The sequence below is a fragment of the Ipomoea nil genome, unplaced genomic scaffold (assembly GCF_001879475.1).
Source record: "Ipomoea nil cultivar Tokyo-kokei standard unplaced genomic scaffold, Asagao_1.1 scaffold1034, whole genome shotgun sequence".
Classification (NCBI taxonomy): Eukaryota; Viridiplantae; Streptophyta; class Magnoliopsida; order Solanales; family Convolvulaceae; genus Ipomoea; species Ipomoea nil.
The window spans coordinates 1,750,994-1,774,133 of record NW_017617462.1 but is presented as its reverse complement, the minus strand read 5'-3'; the positions used below and the strand labels follow the sequence as shown (position 1 = coordinate 1,774,133).

The following is a 23,140-nucleotide window of genomic DNA, read 5'->3' as shown; positions in this document are numbered from 1 at the left end:
GCCTGCATCCGGGGAATTTCGTTCGCTCGTGGACGTCTCATCGCTCCCCGACCTGCTAGAGCTCGACCCTGATGTCCCCGACGAGCTCGATGACCTTTCTGGCTCGGGGGCTTGGTCGGGTATGTGCTGTGGTCGTTGCTCGACCTCTGGAGAGTAAGACATGATGTCCACCTCCTCGCTGCGCTGCTCGATCGTGTTGTCGTAGTCTGCGACTGAAGCGTTCTGGCTGTCCGAATCCGACATATTTTTCTACCTAAAGGTCGGTCGGGGTTAGTACAGGGTTTGGGAAGTTAGATCGGAGTTAGTTCTACCCTACTCCTACGCAAAGTTAAGAACGAAGAAAAAGATAAGGAATTAAGAGCTTACCGGTTGATGATACTTGGAAGAAAACTTGAAGCTTGGTTTGCTCGATTGGTTCGCTAAACTGCTGCTCGGGACTCTCTAAGGGTACCGATTGCTTCAGTGGATTGAGGAAAGTTCAAATGAAGGCCTCAAGGGCCTATTTATAGGAGAGCATTTAGGCGGGAAAACGAGTCCACTTGCGTGACACGACCCGCACTGATTCCGAGGCGACCGTTGCAATCGCCGAGGCCGGCAGTGGCCGACACGTGGCGAGGGAAGGAATGACAGCTGGCCGGTCGGTTTGATGGTCGACGTTTGGGCTTCTTCATCCCGTCCCGTTTCTTCCCGGACGGTAAAAAAGGCCCGGGTTGGGGGGATTTTGGTAGGGAATATCCCGACCGCCATAGCTCTGCCACGACCGAGGTGCCTTTGTCTTTGTCTTTTTGTCTTTGCAGGTAGCAGGTCGGGCTTTTTATGAAGAACCCGGTCGGGAAGCGACCGGGAATTGCCCGAGCGGTAGTGTCGACCACCGAGCGGTAGCCCTTTGGCGAGGGAGCTGATAAAGGACACGTGGCGGCTCTCTGTGGCGACAGATAGGGCACCCGGGGGGATGACACGTGGTGGCTACGTGGAGAGCATGCCGAACGACCGGATTTGTGTCTCCGGCGCAGCGGCTATAAATACCCACAGTAGCTACAGTGTAAGGGACTTTTGGACGATCGGTAGGTTGTTACTAGAGAATCCCGACCGCAGTCAGTCGGCACTCAGTGCAACCAAGTAGATTGTACTTAGGGCCTTTACCGCGATCAATAAAGATATTTACTTGCTTTAATTGGTCTCGGGTTCATTTTATTATTGCTTACGTAGAATTAGCAGTATCAAATATAAAGTTATGTAATAGTGAATATAGAGTTTAATAATTAATTAATTATAAATATAAAGTTAAAAAATTATAAATATATAATTTTATAATTATGAATATATAATTTAGTAATTATGAACATAACATCGTATCCACCTTGCAAGGTGCACACGGTTACACAGCATAATGATGGCACAAGTCATGCAACCAAAGACACCAAGGGGCCTCGCCCGTGGCCCGTGGGCCATGACCCAAGAGAAAAGGAAGATGGCGCCACACCTTTTCGTCTTCGAAATTTCCCGCTTCCTTTAACATTTCAGCTGTAAACACTGAATAGGAAAAACAGCACTTGAAACTCAGGGAAGAAACCTCTGTCGACGTCTAAACCCTAGGGCCTAGGCTTTGCCGGAAAATGCCGACGTGGCAGATTCATTCCGATGCCGGAAACACTTTCCGATGGGAAATGTCTGATCAACAACCGTCTTCAAGCGGTGTCCTTGCTCCAATGCCCCCTCTGGACTCTCATTGCCTTCCCTCCATGACGGATCTCTTGCGTCGTCAAGGTACGTACCACCTATTTCTGCTCTCTCTACATCCATAAACTTAGAAGTTCCAAATTTTGTGCCTATATTTGGTCATATATTGATTATAAGTGTAGGATGTGCAAAGTTAATGGAGAATTCTAATGGAAATTCGGCCTCGGAGAAGGCTTCTATTTTCATAGACGGGTTGGAGAAACCCATGGCAGTAAAGCAATCCTCCATAGCCAAGGCACTATCCATTCTTCGGGATGAAGAAGGTGCAATCTTTGTCCTGATTCCGAATTCCTTCTGCAATTTAACGTAATACGTGGTATTATTTATTAATTATGGAATATAGTAATTGGTAATTGCACAAGTTACGAGTCCAATACTTTGAGATGCCTGGATTCCAAGGAAATTTCATCTGTTTTGTGTAGAGTACCAATTTGTGCAGTCTTTAGGTTGCGGTGTGCTGTGATTCGCTCTTATTTGTTCTATCATATAAATATATCTCTAGATTGAAGGCATAAGTGCTTGAACATTGAAATAAGGATTTAAAATCTTAACAATACAAAAAATTGAAAGAAACCTGAAGGTGTTGAAGAATTGAACTGAACATTATTGTCTTGTATCACAGAGTTTGTTATAAAGCTGTTTTAGGTTTGTAGTGCAAGATATGTAGGTAAGTTTTCAAATTGCATGTCCTTTGCAGCCTTTGCAGGTGAAAATGGTAGAGAGGAGAGTGGAACTGGGTTTCAGAATCTTATGTTACCCACTGGTTCAGATAATGCAATTAATCAATCAAAACCTGCTTTCCTGATTAGCTCACGGAAAGCAGCAAATATGTCAAATTCAATGTTTCAGACAGGGTCTGGTAAATCAGTCACTATATCACCAGCAGGTCTTGTAAGAGCCAGAAAGTTATTGAACTTGGAAGAAACTGAGACTTTTCAAGACCTTGAGCAGGCAAACAGATTGTCAGCTTCTGCTGATGACCCTTTTGGCTGGCAAAATTCATTTCCTTTACGAAGGACTGAGGGTATGACTAACATTTAATCTTCTGATGCGTCCAGCTATTCTGATGTTCCCATCTGACATAAATTTTAATTTGTTAGAATCCAACTCAGGTGGGGTTAATCCCAACGTTTTCCACTTCTCCCATAAACCACATGCAATCAAGTTTCAAACAGCTGGTGGGAGATCCATTTCAGTTTCTAGTGATGCATTGCAACGTGCAAAGAGCCTGCTTGGAGATACAGAGCATAGTAATTTCCTAGATGAGAAGGATGCAGCTTCTCCATTGTTTTCATTTTCTGACAACAGGAAGTCCAACTCTAACCTTTCAATAAACAAAAGCAAATCATGTACTCCATCGTATCAATGTTCAGCAAATGGTAAAAGTTCTTCCAGCAGGTTTACATCTCCAATGAAGTCGACTCTACAAAAAAGACCATTATCTGCTAGTTTAGAGAATATGCATCCAGCAAACAACTTGATCAAGCATTTTGATGCAGTTGCGGATGACAGTGCAATTCAGTCTTACAATGGTATTCCTCGTCATCGACACCATTTACAGCAAAAGTCCAATATGCTTCCAATCAGTTATACTGAAAAAGATATTGCTTCAAGTCCTACACCGCTTGAAAGATCATCAATTAGGGTGCTAACTGATATCTCAAACACTATTGCCCCTGGACATACTGATGGCAAGCAAAATTTTTGTGGGACGAGGAGACTTGGGAGGATGAATTCTGTTTCTCCTTTCAAGAGGCCCCGAGTAGCAAAATTTACTCCCCCTCTGAACAAGAACATGTCAGTCATTCCTAATGGTAAATCATATTACAATCTTAGTACATACTTCCTCATTCTCTTTGCTATCTGTCTTTTACTTGTATAGCTGGATGTACCTTAAATAGGGATGTCGAATTTAGCGCCAAAAGAATCCTCCTTTAAACAAAGGGTTTCAGATCGGTACCCCTTTGAGGTTGTGCGATTGTATATGAAGGAATATGTTGGAGAGCCCCCATGCTTACAAACCAAGGTGCTATCGACTTTAATACTTATTCTGTTGAAGAATTAGATTCTGCTTTTTTATTTCTGCTGCTAAAGTTTCCTGTTCTTATGAATCAGCTAGTGAATGTGGGAGATCAGGTGAGGACAATGAATCCGGCAACTGCTGAAACATACGTGTTTCATGATGAATCTGGCCTGGGTGTTCTTGGAATAGAGGCTTTTTACCGAATGCTTTCTCATTTTGGGGCTTCAGAGCAATACCTTTCTAAAGTGTAATTTCATACACTATTTTGTTTGTTAATGTTGTACAAAACAATCTATGGTATCATTTCAAGCATGCACTTAGGAGAGTAATTTATTCATATTCTCCTTTTAAATGATAATGCACAATATGAATTCCTCTGAATGAACTTGTTTCTTGTTAGTCATAGTGATAAATTTATACTATATTCATGTACTTATTATTGAAGTATTGGACATTTTTTTTTTTTAATTTTTTGAAAACAAGTATTGGACATTTAGTTTTTTTTTTTTTTTTTTTTTTTTTTTTTTTTTTTTTTTTTGTATCCTAATATATTGCAGGGTTTTCATTGATCAATAGGAGTATAGGATGTTAATCAGCAAAATGTATCTTCTTTCTTGTTAACATTTTGTGCCAAAAATTTAATAATTTGATGGGTTTTCTCCACTACTGTAGGTGGGCTGCAAATCACTATAAGTGGATTGTTTGGAAGCTAGCATGTTATGAAAGATGTTTTCCTGCTAAATTTTCTGGGAAACTGCTGACATTCTCCAATGTGCTGGAAGAGTTAAAATATAGGTACCCTCTATTAACATTTGAAATCACTATTACCCTATATTCTTGGACTTCTTAGTTTAAGCAATGATTTGCTCATTCCTCTTCATGCAGATATGAGAGAGAAGTAAATTATGGTCATCGATCTGCAATTAAAAGAATTCTAGAAGGTGATGCACCACCTTCTTCAATGATGGTGTTGTGCATTTCTTCCATTGACCCAGTCTGTGACTCCAAAGTTAGACCTCAAGATCATCCTATATTGCCAGTTGGGGTAGAAAGAACTTCAAAAATAGAGCTAACTGATGGGTGGTATGTGAAGTGCTATCAGTAGATATTATGAGCTCCAGTACTTGACTGTTCAAAACTCATGTTTCGTGTAACAGGTATTCAATTACTGCTCTTTTAGATGGAATATTGTCCAAGATGTTAGCTGCCAAAAAACTGTTTTTGGGCCAAAAACTCAGGGTATTGCATCTATTCCCTTGGTTATGGTTTCTTCAATTCATCATGCACACATAACTTGAATTTCTGGGGTGCCACATTTGCTTACATCTTATGTTGTCATCTGAAGATCTGGGGAGCTAGCCTATGTGGCTGGGTGGGGCCTGTTTCACCACTTGAGGTTACCGCTTAAACTTTTAATCAAGTTGGTTTACTGAATTTCTTTTATTAATAAGTCTTGTGTAAGACTGTCTTATGTGAGATATGTAATACTTTTTAGATAAAATGTACAGAGTAATAATTTTTATGGATCCATAGAAGTATTACATTTTACCTAAAAAGTATTACGTCTCATGTGAGATGGTCTTACACAATATCTACTCTTCTTTTATCTATGAGCATTTCTCTAACCTTGATATTCTCTTTAATTTCAGGTCTCAAAGGAAACTAGTTTAGTACTGCATATAAATGGGACGTACAGAGCACATTGGGCTGACCGCTTAGGATTTTGTAAGCAACTACTCTTAAATCATAATACAGAACAGTATTACTGACTTGTACACATAAAACCATGTACCTGTACTAGAGAATTTTCTTTTCATCTATTCTAGTTTTGCTTTGTATCTTTGTCTGTAGGTAAGGGTAGAGGTGTTCCACTAGCATTTAATTCTATCAAGGATTCTGGAGGTGCAGTCCCTATTACATTGGTTGGAATTTCTAGGATATACCCTGTTCTATACAGAGAAAGGTAACTCAATATCCTATCATACTTGAAAATTATTTTCTTTACTGCACCGAGCCTGATTACTGCTTCGTATTAAATAGATTAAGTAATGGAGGATACATTGTGAGGAATGAAAGGATGGAAGCTAAAGCAATAAATCAATATAACCAAAGGTATATCTGATTTTACTTTAGCAGTTCTTGATTCATGCACAACAAATTATACCAAATATATAGAAACATTTTCTTTTAGTTCCTGTAATATCTAATTTCCATTCATCTTTCATTAGCTATATTCTTGTTCTTGGCTGCAAAAGTTTTTTGTAAGCAAAATCTTAATGTTCAGTAGCTTACTAGCTTGTAAAACTCCCTCCCTTGGGCTCACACAGGTGAACCAAAAATAAAATGACAAAGAGAATGCTTTTAAATTATGATCAAGAAATGTATCTTATCTTTCAATCTTGAAATTTCAATTGATATTAGAATTATTTCTCTGATGGAGTAGAAGGTCCATTGTTGCGGAGGGAATGGCCTCTGAAATTCAAAACACAAACATAGATATCCTTATTGGCAATGATTATGAAAGTGAAGAAGGGGCAAAACTCTTAAAGATACTTGAGACGGCAGCTGAACCAGACATTCTTATGGCAGAAATGACTTTTGAACAACTAAACTCATTTTCTTCTTATAAAGCTAAATTAGAGGTGAGTTGACTTCTTGTATTTGCTGTTTCTTTGTTCCTAGAAGATGTTGCTGAGAATGTGAATTCTAATGACAGGCCAAGAAGCAGTCTCATACACAAAAATCTCTTGACAGAGCTCTAGAAGCTGCTGGTCTTAAAACGAGGGATGTTACTCCATTTATGCGAGTTAGAGTTGTTGGATTAACCAGTAAAAGTACTCGACAAGGACATTCCACACGAGATGGCTTAATTACTATCTGGAATCCAACTGAAGAACAGGTTAATGAAAATTTTCAAATAAATCTCATAAGTTTTCTTGGTATCCTTGCAATTCTGATATTTCCAGCCAATACATACTTTATACTGTTTTCTATCATGTTTTGCCAATTGACTTCCCCAGAAAGTGGAGCTTACTGAGGGGCAGGCTTATGCTGTTTCAGGGCTTGTGGCCCTAAGCTCTGATTCAAACACCCTCCACTTGCAAACAAGAGGATCAACAACCAAATGGCAACCCTTATCTTCCTCTGGAATTCAATATTTTTGGTAAGCTCATGTCATTTTCTCTTTAGCTGCAGAAAGTCATGGAAGTAGTAACAGAGGTTTTGCAGGCCATTTTTCAGTCCCCGAAGACCAAATTCATTGTCTAGTTTGGGTGAAGTTCCTCTCTCGAGGTGAGGTCACTTTGATCTTTGCTTTAATGCGTCAAGTTGAGATCCTGCAAGAAAATTTTGCATTTATTTGTTTGATTGCATGGATTTCTCAGTGAATTTGATATTGTTGCACTGGTCATTTATGTGGGAGAGCTGCATACAGTTGCTCGTCAAAAGAAGCAGTGGGTGTTCGTAACAGATGGATCGCAAACAGCATTGGATAATTCATTGTTGGCTATCAGCTTCAGTTCAGTGAACACTGAAAATGAATCATTTGCACCAGAACATAGTTATCCTGAAGGAACAGTGGTGTGTATTACTATATTTGGTACATTTCATGGGCAGAGTTGTCAGGATTTGCCAAGGGCAAGCCTTTGTGTTCAAGATATTTAATTTTCAGCCTGGTGGGTTGTCTTTGCAGGTAAGTTTCTGTAATCTTATCAAGAGAGATAGAGATCGGACAAATCATCTCTGGGTGGCTGAAGGGACAGAGACTTCAACCTATCACTTAAGTTATGATCATCCACACTGTTCTCATTTTAAAAGATCCGTTTCTTTTCTCAAAAACTGGGTGAAGACCTCTGGCTCGGTATGCTTTTTTAGGTTTTCATATGCTATCATATTGGATTTTGTGTCTTAGACTTAGATTCCTTTGTATGATGTGATGCAGAGAATTGAACAGCTGAAGGGGAAAGTTATATCCATTATCAGCAACTCGGTAGCATAGGTGCTCAAGTATGCTGAAACTTGGATCTTTTTCGAAGGTAAGATACAGAGCATTCAACTTTTTTGCTGTGTTTTGGAACAAGTGTTCTTCACTTTGTGTTTTCTTTTTCCAATTCTAGTGATGTTAGTTTTGGTCAAATAAATGAATGCTGGTTTAGATGCCTAATTAAATAATTGTGAACTGCTTCCATACTTCTGCATATGAACCATGGATAAAGGAATTCTTGGCTGAAAATCATAGTGTACAAGGGGAGGAGTGGCGCAAGCCAGACTAAGGAATTGAGGCAATACAAAGGCGCAGCATCAACTGATAAAACTTCAGAACCTTTACACTTGTTGGAAATATGTGTATAATCTCTATGACTTAAGATCCCAAAACTAGTTTATGATTAAAACAGCTTTTTGTGATCTGATTAGAGGAAATAATGTTCTTGTATGATTTATTTTTGTAGCATATAGTTCTTAACATTTTGAGGAGGGGTATGGCCAGATTGATCTCTAGTGCTGGCAAAATGGCTTACAATTCCTTCCATTTAAATGTAAATTCTGATTCTTGTACTAGTAAAGTCTTGAGGTGAGTATATTTGGCTCATCCAGATTAATGCTTTATTTGCTTTTATTAGCTGATTGGTTCATCCAATTTCATTGATCTCTAGTAATTGGTTCCTCTCCCTTGAACTTACCTGAACTGAACTCTCAGGCCCCCAATAGATATCGTTCTCGGCTTCCCGGCCGGCCTGTTCTTTGCAATGACCATAAACTCCAGCATGCATGCTCTATCTGTATGTGATCTGCAGGCAGCAGGTGGCTGGATTTGTCCCCACTTCCAACTTCTAGCATGCATTAATATTGGCTTATCAGTTAAGGACCGGGGTGGCTTTGACAATTCCTCTGATCTCCCAGCATTAGAGGCCCCACATTTAATTTAGGTTGCATAATAATCTCTGATCTCGGTTAGCAGTATGGTTAGCATACTTAGCAGTTATACACTGGACCATGGTCCAAAACCGGCCAAATGAAATTGTTGTTGACTTAAAATATTTTAGTGTTGCTATTGATGGATGCGTTTGGGTAGGGTATCCAGTTAGGATTATATTCTAGCGCTCGGAGTCCGTAGATTGACTGCGTTACCCAAGAGGCGGGAAGGATCCAGTGGCCAAACCCCTTTCCGGGTGGTGGGGTGTGGTGTGTGTGGGCAAGGTTGCCTGCTTTGCAAAGGCGGTTGGGTTGGTACGCCCCAACCAGGTGTCGTGCTCATAGGCGGTGGAAGGAGATTTTCTTGGGATTCTCTCTGGATTTTGGGCGAAGTTTCCTTGTTCAGCATTAAGAAAGGGGCGTGGCAGTTTATGAAGTTTCCCTTCTCTTTTTTAAAAACCATACAATAACATATATTGTCAAATGAACTTATATACTTACAATTATGTTTAAGCATTTAATTAAAAAATTATAACAATCAATAATAATAAGGTTTTAACATTAGTGAAAAATGCATTAGTGAAATCTTTTTCATTGTTAGTCTGTATATTATATTATTTTCTTATATACTTACAAATTCTTTCCAGTTCTATCATTCTTATTTTTTATTCCCCTAAAAATTGTTAACATCGTAATTAAATGTATTGAAAATTTCTATTGTATTTCATCTTAATAATTTTACTACTCCGTATATTTTTGTCATTAAGAATTTAACAGTTATTTAATCGCACAACATGCAATATTTGATATGAGAAATATATATTTACAATTATGTTTAAGCAGTTGAATTAATGTTGTTTGGTGCTGGGTGGCTTGGTATCATAATTGCTGATGATGAGGTCCTTGAGGACGTCACTGTCTTTGGTTGTTGGTATAGTATTCTTCGTCTCATCAGTTCCGATTGTTTCTTCTTTCATTCCTTGGGGTTGGTGAACACCCGTTTCTGCATTCTCCCCTATCAACGTAACGCAACATGGGAGATCAGAGAATGAAGCAATCAATTCTAGTATATATATATATATATATATATATATATATATATATATATAATATAGTTTAAAATTGAATAATAGGACATGATGAAAAGAATAAATAAAATAATTAAAATGTTATTACATATATATGTAGCAAGTTTATATAAGTGTAAAAGTGTACGATATACATATGGTGATATTGGTGATGATATATATATATATATATATATATATATATATATATATATATATATATATATATATATATATATATATATATATAGAGGAAGGTTCAAGTGCGGCAGTGCACTTAGGTGCGGCGGTGCGGTTAATTGTAGGCCATTAGATTAGATAAATTCAACGAATCACATTCATCAAGGCTTTTCCGATATTTTCGCGCGCGTTCTCATAGTACGCGAACTGCAAGGTTAAAGTCGTCATTGGGCATCAGAATATATCAACCATAGTGTTGTGTGTTTTATGTTCGTTATTGGTGCATTATTAACCTTACTGTGGTGTATTTGAGAATTCGTGTTGGTGCCTTCCCGAGCGGTCAGTGCGATTGCACTAATAGTTATACAAATATACACCATCCATGTTAGAAAATGCACACAAAAAAAACATGCACAAATTCGATACGCATCACCAGAACGCACCACTAGGTATGACTAAAAGCATCACACGCATCACCAGAACGTACCACTAAGTATGACTAAAAGCATCACACAGTGTTCAGAATACACCATTGGGGTGGTGAGTTATATGGTGTATTTTTTGGGTGTGTTGTGTGTTTTTTGGTGTATTTCTGCATTTCATTGTGGTGCCTTTTCCTAACACTATTGATGTTTTTTGTTAACACTGTTGGTGTATACTGACAAGCGACTGATATAAATAACCACTACAATTACCATAACACCCCCCACTTACCAGGACCGCTTAAATCTTTAAATTTTCAAAAATTAGCCGAAATTAGCTACAGCCGTTAGATTAATGCATTTATTTATTTATTTAGGGATCCATCATAAATAGTACTAAAGAGTTACTACTTAGATACAAACTCAATGCCTTTCCAAAATTTTAAGCATTGAAGAGGTACACTACTCAGCCTACTCAATGCCTTTCCAAAATTTTAAGCATTGAAGAGGTACACTACTCAGCCTTCCCCACCTTTCTCATCTGTAATTTAGTGTAAGTTCATTTTTTTTTTTTTGGGTGCATTATTTTTATTTAATTTATTGGGTGTATATTATTCTTTCTTTGAGTGCATAGTTTATCTTTTAATTTAGTGCATATTCATCTTTTTCTTTGGGTGTATATTGTTCCCTTTTCGAGTGCATGTTGTTACTTCTTTTTAGTGCATGACTTAGAACTTAAGAGCGTAAATTTTGACCGTTGGGTGTATAACTTTAGAACTTAAGGTGCATAAGTTTACATCGTTTTGTGCATATAACTCTAAAATGTTATCTTTGGTCGGTAATCATAGGTGCATACCTTTGAAACTATAAGTGCATAATTTTCAACCTTTAGGTGCCATAACATTGAAAAGTACACTATGATTATAGGGGTATAAAGTACACTATAAAGAACTTTATAATATTGTTGGGTGTTCTTTATAGTATTGCTAGGCGCATTCTAAAAGTAAAATATAACCACTAAATTTTAAAGTCAATTTTTAAACCAAAGTAAGAAAAAAAAACTAAATTATAAATTCTAAAATGTAAACCATTTTACTGCACATTCACATAATACATGATGCACTTTTTATATATATATATATATATATATATATATATATATATATATATATGAAAAATTCTGTCATGTTAATTGGTATAGTATTAACTCTTTATACCCGGATACTACAAAATGAAGATGGTATATATGATATTGATCAACATCACAGCCTTTCCAACATAGCTACATCCCTTGAAATAAGCAACAATGCATACCTTTTGTGCAGCGATCAACACATGAGAAATAACAAACCGCTGGATCTTCTGATTTCTGATGCAAGCATTCCTTAGGGCAGGCCCTTGTGCAAGGTGAATCCGCTTGCACCTCCTGCCTCAATTCAACACCAAAAACCAATACAACAACAACAAGCTGAAGGTAGGCCACATCTTTTAGGTTTGCCATTCTTAGCATTCCTTCAATAATTCTTCTTTCTTTTAGGTGCAAAAATGTTTGTGCGTATTCCTAGCCTAACCTTAAAAAGCTAGAAGGCTTCTCCAAAGGGGTATTTGTTTGTGAAGAGTAATAATGAGTAAACAAGTTTAATTTTAAAGTTTTAATGGTCAAAATTTTTTTAATATTTTTGAATGGCCAATACATTTTCTAAGAGGTCAAATCAGTTCGATCCGTTCAACCTTTTGGGTAATCTAGATTTAAGGGTTAAAATTAAAGGTTAAAAAAAACCAATATCAAATGTATTATAATTATAATGTAATTTAATTAAAGACTATTTTTTTTTAATACAATCAATAAATATGTTTATTTGACCAATTTGGTACTCCCATTGTGCCAAGCACCTTGTGCTCAGATGACATGTAGTGATCTCTTTCATATGGGAGGTTATGAGATCAAACAAACCTTAGTGGAGGTGTTGTTGACTTATGTTTAAACAGATACTACAAAGTCAATAAAAAATACTTCTATTGTTTTGTTTACAATTCATTGGTCAAACCAACTCTTTTTTATTTGATTATTTTTAAATTTAATTTTTGTAATATATATATATATATATATATATATATTGTGTTTTAAATTGCATAACTTTTGACTCGGTTGTCTGTTTTGGACAATTTTTTTTTCAAATCGCGTATTTTTTCGAGATCTATCCACCGCTTGGTCCACTAATTTCTCAAAAAAAAATACTTCTTTAGCTCTTAATTTTAGTTTTTATGTATTTAGATGGTTTAAACAATCTTTTGAACAATTTTACAACCACTTTCGTAACTAGTTTTTGAGAAATAACTATGGAAATCTTATGTTTTATTACTAAATTTTAAAAATTTTTAATTTTTAATTTTATTTTTAATTTAAAAAAATAAAAAAAATAAAAAAAATCGGCGCCTAGGCGCCCCCTTGCCGCCTAGGGGGCGCCTAACGTTTTTTGCAACATTGGTAATAGTACTTTTTTTTAAAGAAAAAAGTAATAGTAATTTTAATGTAGTTTCTAAATATTTAAATTATATATATTAATAAACGTAACATTATGAAAAACTGAATTAAAAATAACTCTAGTCAAACCTCGTTAACCGAATTAGTCACACAAAATGGGACGGAGGGAGTATATCACTTCAAACAAAAAAAAAAAGAACGAATAAGACGTCGAGCTGGCACAATCTCATAGACCACCTTACCAACCAATTAGATGTTCCCGAGGTTCAATTTATTGATTGTCACGTCTACTACAAATATGACTTTTCTCTATAGGCGTGTACTTGAGCTCAACACTTCGGAGGTCTTAAGCTCACATAATAGATGGAATGCTAAGTGCCCTCATCATCTCGAGCCAGTACCGAGTTGATCGTACCCTGCGAAATGCCCAGATATAGGAATAAGATTTCACCTTTTACTAGCTTGGCCAACGAGGGTAATGACATCAAGTATTTCTTCAACTCTTTGTAGGCCCATTGGCATTCCAAGGTCCATTCAAACCCCCTATTTTTCTTTAGAACTGGAAAAACAAAATGGACTTCCTAGTTTACTTGGAGAAGAAACGACCTAGGGCAACAAACTGGTTGTTGAGACGTTGGACCTCCCTATGAACTTTAGAGGCTCTATGCCAAGATGTCCTTGACCTTGTCTTGTAGGGGTGGGCGTAATTCGGTTATTTGAACCAACACCCAAAATATGGACCGAATTTTAAATTTCGAATGAACCCGAATAGTTATCCGTTTAGATATTTTTAATTACGATATATCCGAATATAAATTCAGTTTGAATATCGGGTATTAAAACTTCATTCATACCCGACCCAAAACTTGAACTAACTGAAATTTTATTATAAATATAACAATATAAATTATATATGTAATTTTAAATGTATTTCATTGTTAATAATATATTTATTTTTAAAATTATATTGGTTAATTATTAGTATTATGTCTTATTTTTAGTTTGATTTGTATATGAAAAGATATAATTACACAAATAATAAACTCACTAAAAAACTCAAAATTGAAAAAATAAAATTTTGGGTATATCCAAACTAACATAAAATAAATCCAAAATAATTCACCAGAACTGAACATATATCCGAATTAAATTTGGTTCTGGTATTGGGTGTCAAAAATATCACTCGAAATTTTCGGATATTTGAAATAAAATTCAGGTATCACCCGAACCGAACCGATGCCTACCCCTATTGTTTTGGTTGGGCTAGATGCCCCTCCTTAAGACCATGAACCCCCAAAACTTACCCCGTGCACCGCAAAGTGCATTTCTTGGGATTCAATCTCAAATTAAATTTCTTAATTATGGAGAACACCTCGATGAGGTTGACTTCGTACATGGGAATCAGCGTGCTCACTCTTGATGATCATTTTGTCCATGTAGGCCTCTAGGTTGCGACCAAGGACTCGTCTAAGTATCTTTGCCACCATTCTCAAATTTGTAGCCTCGAAATTCTTCAAGCAGAAGGGCATTATAAGGTAACAAAAAATCACCTTTGGAGTCGTGAATACGGTTTTCTCACTATCTTCCTCATGCATAAAAAATTGGTGATACCCTCAAAAGGCATCCAAAAAACTCATAAGTTCTCACCCCATTCTCTTGTCCACAACTTGGTCTATGTTGGGTAAGGCGAATGGATTCATGGGGCAAGCCTTGTTGAAGTCAGCGTAGTCGACGCACATTGATAAGGACGGTTTTCACACATCCATCAAGTATCAAATCACAATATAGAGTTTAGATATCGTTCCACTGGAGATGACTCTTGTAATGTTAGGAATTGATGCAAAGTGGAGTTAAGCACAAGCTAGAACTATTCTTTTAGAAGCTAGATCTATCGATTAGGAGTTGGTTTGATCTGATTAAGTTAATAACAAATAAGGCAAGTAAAACAAAAGACCGGGATTTGGTTGATTCAAGCTAAGATGTCAAATATTGTACTAAAGATTAGGAAATTAAATCAATGCATAGGGTAAGTGAGATATACAAAAGTGTCCAAATACCGCTCTCGTAGCTATTTGGACTTGCAACCTCACCTTGAACTCCACTCTCATGGAAATTCAACCCAAGGATGCCCAAACAAGAACACAAGGCAAAGATTCCCCTTAACACCCAAAATACTCTCGTATTGGGCATTAAGTGTGTGAATGTGTGGCTAGTGTACAAGCTCTACTCTTGTAGCAACAAACACACTCCAAATAAAGCATATAATTGGGATCCAACAATTATACACAATTTCACAACAAACCCTAGATCACTCAAATAATCGCCTTTATGCAATACAACTCAAATAGGCATCAATAGCAAGAAATCAAGCCAAATCCTAGTCCCAAAACACTTAGCTACTCATAATATAACAATAAATACACAATATTAAAAGATTAATTGAAAGCATAGATGAAAAGTAAAGAGAAGAGATAATAAGAAAACTTCTCTATTGAAGCCTTGAAATCCAAGATTTGCTATGTTCTTGAGCTTGGAAAATGGAAAGGAACAAGAGATCTACACTAATCTAAGCTATTCTAAAGCTAACCCTAACTAGGAAGTGAAAGGGAAATGAAAGATGTTCTTTTGGCTAGAAGAAATCCTATTTTAAAAGGGTAAAAATGCGCTGTCAAAAAAATGCAGAGGCTGGCTACGGGTGTGGCTGTACCCGTGGACAGAAATAAAGGGCTCACGTATCATCAAGATCACTAAGGCACAAATATTTAGCACATGAAAGAGTGTTGTTCAATCTTCTTCTCTTTATTTTTCCTCACAAAAATATCCTCATGCTATGATGACTTGAAATCTTGATCAAATAGCTCAATGTTTGGCTCAAAACATCATTTTCTTGTCAAGTCACCTAAGCACAAACAATCATTTCATAAGTGACCAAATTGACTCCATAATATAATGATTAACAAGTAAAATTACCAAAATGTGAAAGGAAAAAGCATGAGTTTAAGACATTCATCACACATCCCCCCAGGTCCACTATTGTATTGGCTTCGTCGTGTGGTTGACCAAGAATTTGTGGGTGATAATCTCTCGATCGAATGTCCGACATGTCTTCGGGCCCTAAGAAAACACAACTTTGGATGCTTCAAATGAACTCAATGATCTGGGCTATGAGGTTAGCCAATAGGCCGATTTTGATCTTCACTACTAACATGATAATTAGATAACCATACTGATCTCAGATTCAACATGTGCATTCTTGGTCTAACCCGTCAAAGCGATTAAGACAATCAAATAGTAACAATGAGTTTAGCAGAGCACGAAGCGGTTGTACCAAGCGTAGAGAAAAGACACTTATTAGAGTACCGTCTCATTAAGGAACAGTAGTTATGGAGGCCAACACACTTATGGGAGAGAGACACAATTATTAGAAGGCCGTTGTGCCTATTATTGTAGCGGTTATTGTAACACCCCACTTTTCTAACTCTTAATTATAACTCTAATCAGTCATTAACAATACTAAGTAGCGGAAAAACTAAATGACATATAGTGGGAGTATCACCGCCACAACCACCATTCTTTGGTGATTGCACAGGCTAAAAGGGGTAAAACTAGCAATAAGATTAAGTCGGGGAACTAAATGTAAATACTGGAAACGTAAGGGGGAAAAACGTCACCCCAAAAAGTCCCACATCAATCCTCGAAACATAAAGTCAAAGGTCTAAAATCCATACATAATATCAATGATACTAGAGTTTAGATATCTCTATCTATGAGACTAATCTAACTCGACTTCTTCACACTGCTGGGCCTACCTGAAAAGGGTTTTGCAAGCAACACATAGGCAAATAGGAAAACACCTGTTAGCACGAAGCTAAGTATAACACACTCAACCCTGTAAAACATTCTAGCATATACTTTGAAAACATTTGATATTTTTATAGCAATAAGCTAATCTCAAATCATCTTAAAATTTATCACATTCTTGCTAGATGCTTGCACCCTATAATATCAGCTGGCATGCTCATGTATTCAACAACTTATAAACTTCTCAAATAACTTAACAAGCAATTCATGCTTACGGATTGAATCATGTTAAAAGACCATATAACAAGTATTCTCATGCTTTCATATTCTCATCTCATAATTCGATAAACAAGACTTCTAATCAAAACGATTATAAATCAACATTCTCATTGTGTACTCTCATGCGATACTTTACTCAAATGCAATCTTATGCAACATTATACTCATACTCATATGCAATCTCGTACAATAATCTACTCATACTCATATGCAATCTCGTGCAATAATATACTCATACTTTTATGCAATCTCATGCAATAATCTACTCATACTCATATGCAATCTCGTGCAATAATATAATCATACTCTTACGCAATCTAGTACAATACTCTATATATAAATACTCATACACTCTTTTTAAAAAAATAGAGTACTTTCTGTGGAGGTATGTTTGTTACTTTCTTGAGTCTCTCTTGACTCTCTTTCTTTCTCTTGAGTCTTTATTGACTCTCTTTCTTGAGTCTCTGTTGACTTTTTTTCTTGAGTCTCTGTTGACTCTCTTTCTTTCTCTTATACTCGTAGACGGCTTAGGGTTTCACCAAAGTGTGAATTACCCCATCGGGAACGGTATAATTCCGACCCAATATCTCCTACCGTCTACGGAACCAATCTCGTGGTTCAAACTCTATGGAATCAGGTATCGAACTATTAGTGTGCACACCCCCTAACCAGGATTTCAAGCCTGGCGGGAAGTTTCCAACCTCGTAACGTGGGAATATGCCGCGTTACATATATTGGGACCGCAATGTCTATAAATATCTCCCGAGAGGACATAGTCCAAACGGTATCCTCCAAAACCTCACCGATATAAATAATACATAAATATATCTCTCATGCATCAATCTCATGCATGCAACAATTCTACTACTTCTCAATGCATCAAAGAATGCTATACCACGTGCTTATGGTTTTTGAAAGTATTCTCGGGCTCACGTTAGCCCCTTATGCATTTTTGAAATATGACACATATGAAATGTCAAAATGCTCTATAATATGTTTCTAAATCATGTATAAACTAACATGAAGTATTCAAGAATATATCATCATGCTCGGTTTGCAACATAGCAATTTCTATATAATTCACTTAACAAAATATGTTTCGTTTCTCATTGATCAAATATCTCAATTTAGTCATGCTTTCATAATAAATCATATTCTCAAATGATCATGCTTCTAAACTCAATAAGAACATCATCAGATCACATAGTCAGCAATTTTTCATACACAGTACATAGCAAATATATTTTCTGTGTAGCACATCTTCACTAATTCCTTCATAAAATACTCATTTTTAATCTAAATTCAACGAAATCAAAGCCAAAACGTGCGTCAAGACGACCCCCAAGAGCCGAGCCACAAGGGCCCGTAACACTCGGTCCGATACGACACGTAGCTGAGCCACAAGGGCCCGGCCACTGCACAAAATCCTTCTCAGAACAAACTCAGGGACCTGGAGCGGGACTCCTCAAGAGCCGCCCATGAGCCCCGCTACTCCAACGGGACTAGGCGGCGGCCCTCCTCTAGGGCCGTGCCCTAGTCCCGTGTAGCTACGCTCCTAGCCGGCGACCCTCCTGATGGGCCGCGGCTAGGGCCACTGGTCTGAATCTGGTGCACCCTGTGTGTGCACCAGATGACAATTTCATCTGCAAAACTCAATCCAAACAAGTCCAAAACAATCTCAACAACTCACAAACAAATACTAGATCACTTCTAAGCATAAACACAACAAAATCTCATAATTTCTACTCAATATTAAGGCTTCACAGAGCCAAATTTCAAGAAGGAATCCATGGGGTTATACCTTTTGTAGACCTCTTCTTCTTGCTTGGTTCCCACCTCTTCCTCAGCTAGTTACCTCCCCCTTCACCTCCTAAACACCTCTAACAAACCATACAACACCTTACTACTAAGTTCTCAGAGGTAGAAAAGAAGGAAAACTTGAAGAATGAATGGCTAGGATTGAAAGGAAGGAAAATGGAGAAAACTTACTGTCTGGTTTGGTGTCTTGCAAGGGAAGCTCAAGGGTGGAAACAAGAGGCAATTGTCTGATAAGGGTTCAATTTATAGGAGCACAAAACCCTAGGTTGATCCCATATGATTGGTTGATGGCAAAAGTGTAAATTTGCTTGCTCAAAATATCTCAGACAAAGCTTATAAGAATCTCATGGTTCACCTTGTATCATGGACCATGGGCTAGAAATGCTAACTTTGAATACCTTGGGGTTGAAAATGAATTTTCTCAAAAAGCTATTTAGATGAACCCTTGTTTAAAGTCTTTTTGAATTCTCCCGGTCTCCCTCAGATAAATTTCTCTATTTAAAGCTTGGAATGCGAAGTACCCGAAAACTAAGAGGTTTTCGAATAGAATTCATTTCTCCGGTGTCGAATTAATTTAAAAAAATGATGAAATTATTTTATTCAACTACCGATAGCTCGCAAAAATTTTTAATGGAGTGAAAAAGCTATTTTGAGATTTCTTAATACTAAATTTATAAAATGAAATTTTGGATTCTTATAGACTTACAGTTATACTTAGCAGTCATTGTATAATATAAAAGCTTATCCCCTATGATAGTAGGGGTACAATCTCTGAATCTTGTACTCAGAACCATAGCCATACAATCTTACTCATTGCTCACTACTTACTGTACTTGTAATTACTTTCCGGTATAAAAGTTGAGCCTATACGACTTGCGACTGGCGCCTACCAGGCCAACTGGCAACCTGACAATCTCTAGCGAACAGACTACCAGGTGGAGGGTGAAGAGGTAGAGAAGGACAGTGTGAAATGTGAATTCTAGCGTCATAAACTCGTCTTAGGCTAACCCCATCCCAGCAACTCTCTCTCACTTTCTAAAATGGGTCCCACTTCCACATCACCTAATTTACAAATCATTTACTATTCACACTACATCCCTACAATTTCTACCAACTTTCTAAAGTGGGCCCCAATATGACATCACTTTAAGGGTCCGTTTGGAAAGCAGGAAAATGACTTCTGGAAAATAGTTTTTGGAAAATGAGTCATTTTCCGGAAAACATTTTCCTTTTCCAGTGTTTGGTTGCATTTGGAAAACTGTTTTGGTGTGTTTGGTTCATTTTCTGGAAAATGAGAGTAGAATGGTATAATTAAATATTTTAATTATTTTATTCTAAATTAAAAATTTATTTTAAATCTTTAAAACAAAAACAAAAACAAAAAAAAAATATAATTTATGGCTTCCGGCGGAACTGGGTTCCGCCAGAAACCATAGCCTATGGTTTCCGGCGGAACCCAGTTCCGCCAGAAACCATAGAATTTAAAAAAAAAAAATGAAAGAGAAGAGGCGGAAAACGACTTCCGCCCAAATTTGGCGGAAGTCGTTTTCCGCCAAATTGGCCTCATTTTCCCCAGTCAACGAAAAATGGACTCCGTTGACTGAATTTTCCAGGTGTAGCCAAACACCAAAAACCCGGAAAATGACTTCCAGAAGTCATTTTCCGGGTTTCCAAACACAGCCTAAAATATTAATATCTTTTTCTCAATAAATATTATTTTCTCTTCTTTATATATTAATTTATATCAATATATAAATTACATTAAATACTAAAAATAATAAAAATGACCTCAAATAAAAAAGATACCGAGTAATTTTTAAAATAAATTATTTTTAAATATTAAAATTAGTTATACGGAAAATCTAAAAACGTAATTTTTAAAAATGATTTAAAAATTTATTCGTACTATATATATATATATATATATATATATATATATATATATATATATATATATATATATATATATATATATATATATATATATATATATATAACCGAATGCAAGTTATACTACAATTTTTATTTAACTAAAATAATTCGTGTTATTAATTTGAATTACGATTTAAATTGTAAAACTAAACCTCAAATGAACCTTACTAATTCGAACTAATTGAAATCACTACAATTAAGCCAAGTACAAATAATAATTTAAATTTTTAAAAATGTATTACGTAACAAATTACAATACAATAATTTAAAAATAAATTAAATAATAATTAAACATTAACATAAATTAGTTAATAACAAAATAAAAATCATTAACCAAAACCATATATATATATATATATATATATATATATATATATATATATATATAAAAAAGAAATAACAAAACCAAAAAAAAAAACACAATAAAAACTTACGTTTACCAAAAAAAATAAAAATTAAAATTAGTCAATCGGCAGCTTTTGCTGCAAAAGGCAGCAAAGCTGCCAACAGCAAGCTTGCTGCAGATGCAAGCTTGCTAAGTGACATGGCAAATTAAAATAAAAGGGAATTGCAAATAAAATGTCACGTCATCTAAAAATAGGGAGTAATTGCTGGGTTGGGGACAGCCTTAGTGAACTCAGATAAGAGTCTCAGATAACACAAAGCTATGGCTTGTCTCGTTAAGGACAATATATTCTTGATTACAAACACTTGAACGCTATGATACCAAGGTAATTAATAGTAATTTCAAGCATTTTTGGTCCTTTTATTGTAATTCGTTCTTGATATTTATTTTGGATTAATTAAGACAAACAACCGTTTTAATTGTTTCCATGATCAACTCTTTAAACATAATGTACAATACTTTTGGATAGAAGAAAAGCAAAAAGGTTTATGACATAGCTCTCTCTCACTCTACATATAATTAAATTTTACTATAACTAGAGACCACTTTAACTGAGTTGATTAGAAAATTAACGTGATAATTTATATGTAGTATCTTAATATTATATCTAAATTGAGATAGGAATCAATTATTATCTACTATGGAATCACAATGATGTAATTAAAATTATTAAAATTGGACACTAAATTGGGAGAGAAGGAGAGAAACATGATCTCCGTAGTATTGCAAACAAAAATTATGAACAAATAGAAATCAAACAATTAATTGTTTCAAGCTTTCCTCCAAGCATACAATAGCAAAGTGAAACCCCCACTAGAGTATCTACTTGATGAACATGGGCTTCGTCCACAGTCACTGCTTTCCTCTGCCCATTGCAACACGCTGGAGCACGACGGGGATAGTGACGACGGCGACAACGAAAGCGGTGACGACGGTGGTACCACCGTACCAGTCGTCAACGACAAACTTTTCCTAACTAGTTTCTTCTCCACACCCTCCATTTCCGGCCAAACTCCGACGTCGCCAATTTGGAACACAAACACACCATGCCCTTTCCCAAATTTATTATTATTATTGTTGTTGTCACATTTTGAGACCCAATTGAACACATCCCAATAAAACTCTACTTCCATTTCCCCCACTAAAATCCTCTCATTCCCCCTAAACTTCCACGCCAGCCTCTTCACCACTAGTCTAACTTCCCCATCCACTTTCACTTTCAACACTCCCCCACCACACTCTATCCCAAATTCATGTTTGGTTCCTAATAACACAGCCCGGGTATTATAACTCATCCGCCTCCCGAACACGTGCTCCCGCCTCGACAACAATGTGGGCTCCAACCCCGCACCACGTGCCACGCCCAACCCGGCCCTCTCTACCGCTATGCAACGAGCCAAGCCCGGCCCGGCCTGCTCTGCCGCTATGCAACGAGCCAAGCCCGGCCCGGCCCGCTGGACCAGCTCCCTGAGCCGGTCCCCGAGAAAGAATTCCAGCTTGGAATGGCAAATAATAGCCACATAGAACCCCGACTCCGGCTCGGCCGAGTTCTCGGCGTACTTCGCCCGCGTGAAATCCCAGTAAACCTTCACCTTCTTCTGAATTGTCTTTGACCCAGACCGGGACTGGAACAGCGAGAAAGTTGGAGCTTGGAGAGGAAGTGTGATGGAGAACATATCATCCGCAGCGTGGATAGTGAGTGAATGGGAAAACAGAATCTTGGACCAAGTAAGAGTGAGGTGAATGGGTGAGCCAAAAATCCTAGTTTGATAAATGCATGTAACCAGATTTTGAGACACAGATGATGAAGAGGGGCTGCTTGAAGCAGAAGTGGGATTACTAAAACATGAAGGAATCATCTTTTCATCCCAAAATTTGAACTACTTTGGGGTACTATATATATATATATAAATGTGATCATTGTTTTCATCAGTCAAGGAGCGCGAGGGACTGTATATATGAGCTGGGATCATGTTATAGCTTGATTGTCGCCTTTGAATGAGATTACTAGATAAGAAATGATTTTCTCCGGGCCAAATTTATATGAAGATGAGCTGGGGAGCACTAGCAGGGGGA

The 23,140-nt window shown here is 36.8% G+C and overlaps 3 protein-coding genes across 3 annotated transcripts; 1 reads left to right on the top strand and 2 right to left on the bottom strand.

Annotated features, from left to right (window-relative positions):
- Positions 1-1,407: 1,407 nt before the first annotated feature.
- Positions 1,408-8,361, top strand: LOC109180700 (protein BREAST CANCER SUSCEPTIBILITY 2 homolog B-like). Its single transcript, XM_019330408.1, has 21 exons — positions 1,408-1,767; positions 1,863-2,003; positions 2,438-2,764; positions 2,841-3,554; positions 3,642-3,766; positions 3,856-4,010; positions 4,436-4,558; positions 4,649-4,846; positions 4,921-5,002; positions 5,109-5,159; positions 5,413-5,488; positions 5,615-5,726; positions 5,804-5,875; positions 6,207-6,405; positions 6,480-6,662; positions 6,784-6,926; positions 6,992-7,054; positions 7,147-7,342; positions 7,455-7,622; positions 7,704-7,797; positions 7,978-8,361. The coding sequence occupies exons 1-20, from the start codon at positions 1,617-1,619 to the stop codon at positions 7,758-7,760; spliced, it is 3,336 nt and encodes a 1,111-aa protein (XP_019185953.1). The 5' UTR covers positions 1,408-1,616; the 3' UTR covers positions 7,761-7,797; positions 7,978-8,361.
- A 1,064-nt stretch (positions 8,362-9,425) lies between these two features.
- LOC109180701 lies at positions 9,426-11,947 on the bottom strand. Its single transcript, XM_019330409.1, has 2 exons — positions 11,658-11,947; positions 9,426-9,689 (listed from the first exon to the last, which is right to left on the bottom strand). Exons 1-2 carry the CDS (start codon positions 11,851-11,853, stop codon positions 9,523-9,525), a joined length of 363 nt encoding a protein of 120 aa, XP_019185954.1. The 5' UTR covers positions 11,854-11,947; the 3' UTR covers positions 9,426-9,522.
- Positions 11,948-21,834: 9,887 nt separating this feature from the next.
- On the bottom strand, positions 21,835-22,923 carry LOC109180758. Its single transcript, XM_019330468.1, has one exon. It carries the CDS (start codon positions 22,921-22,923, stop codon positions 21,835-21,837), a length of 1,089 nt encoding a protein of 362 aa, XP_019186013.1.
- Positions 22,924-23,140: the final 217 nt, after the last annotated feature.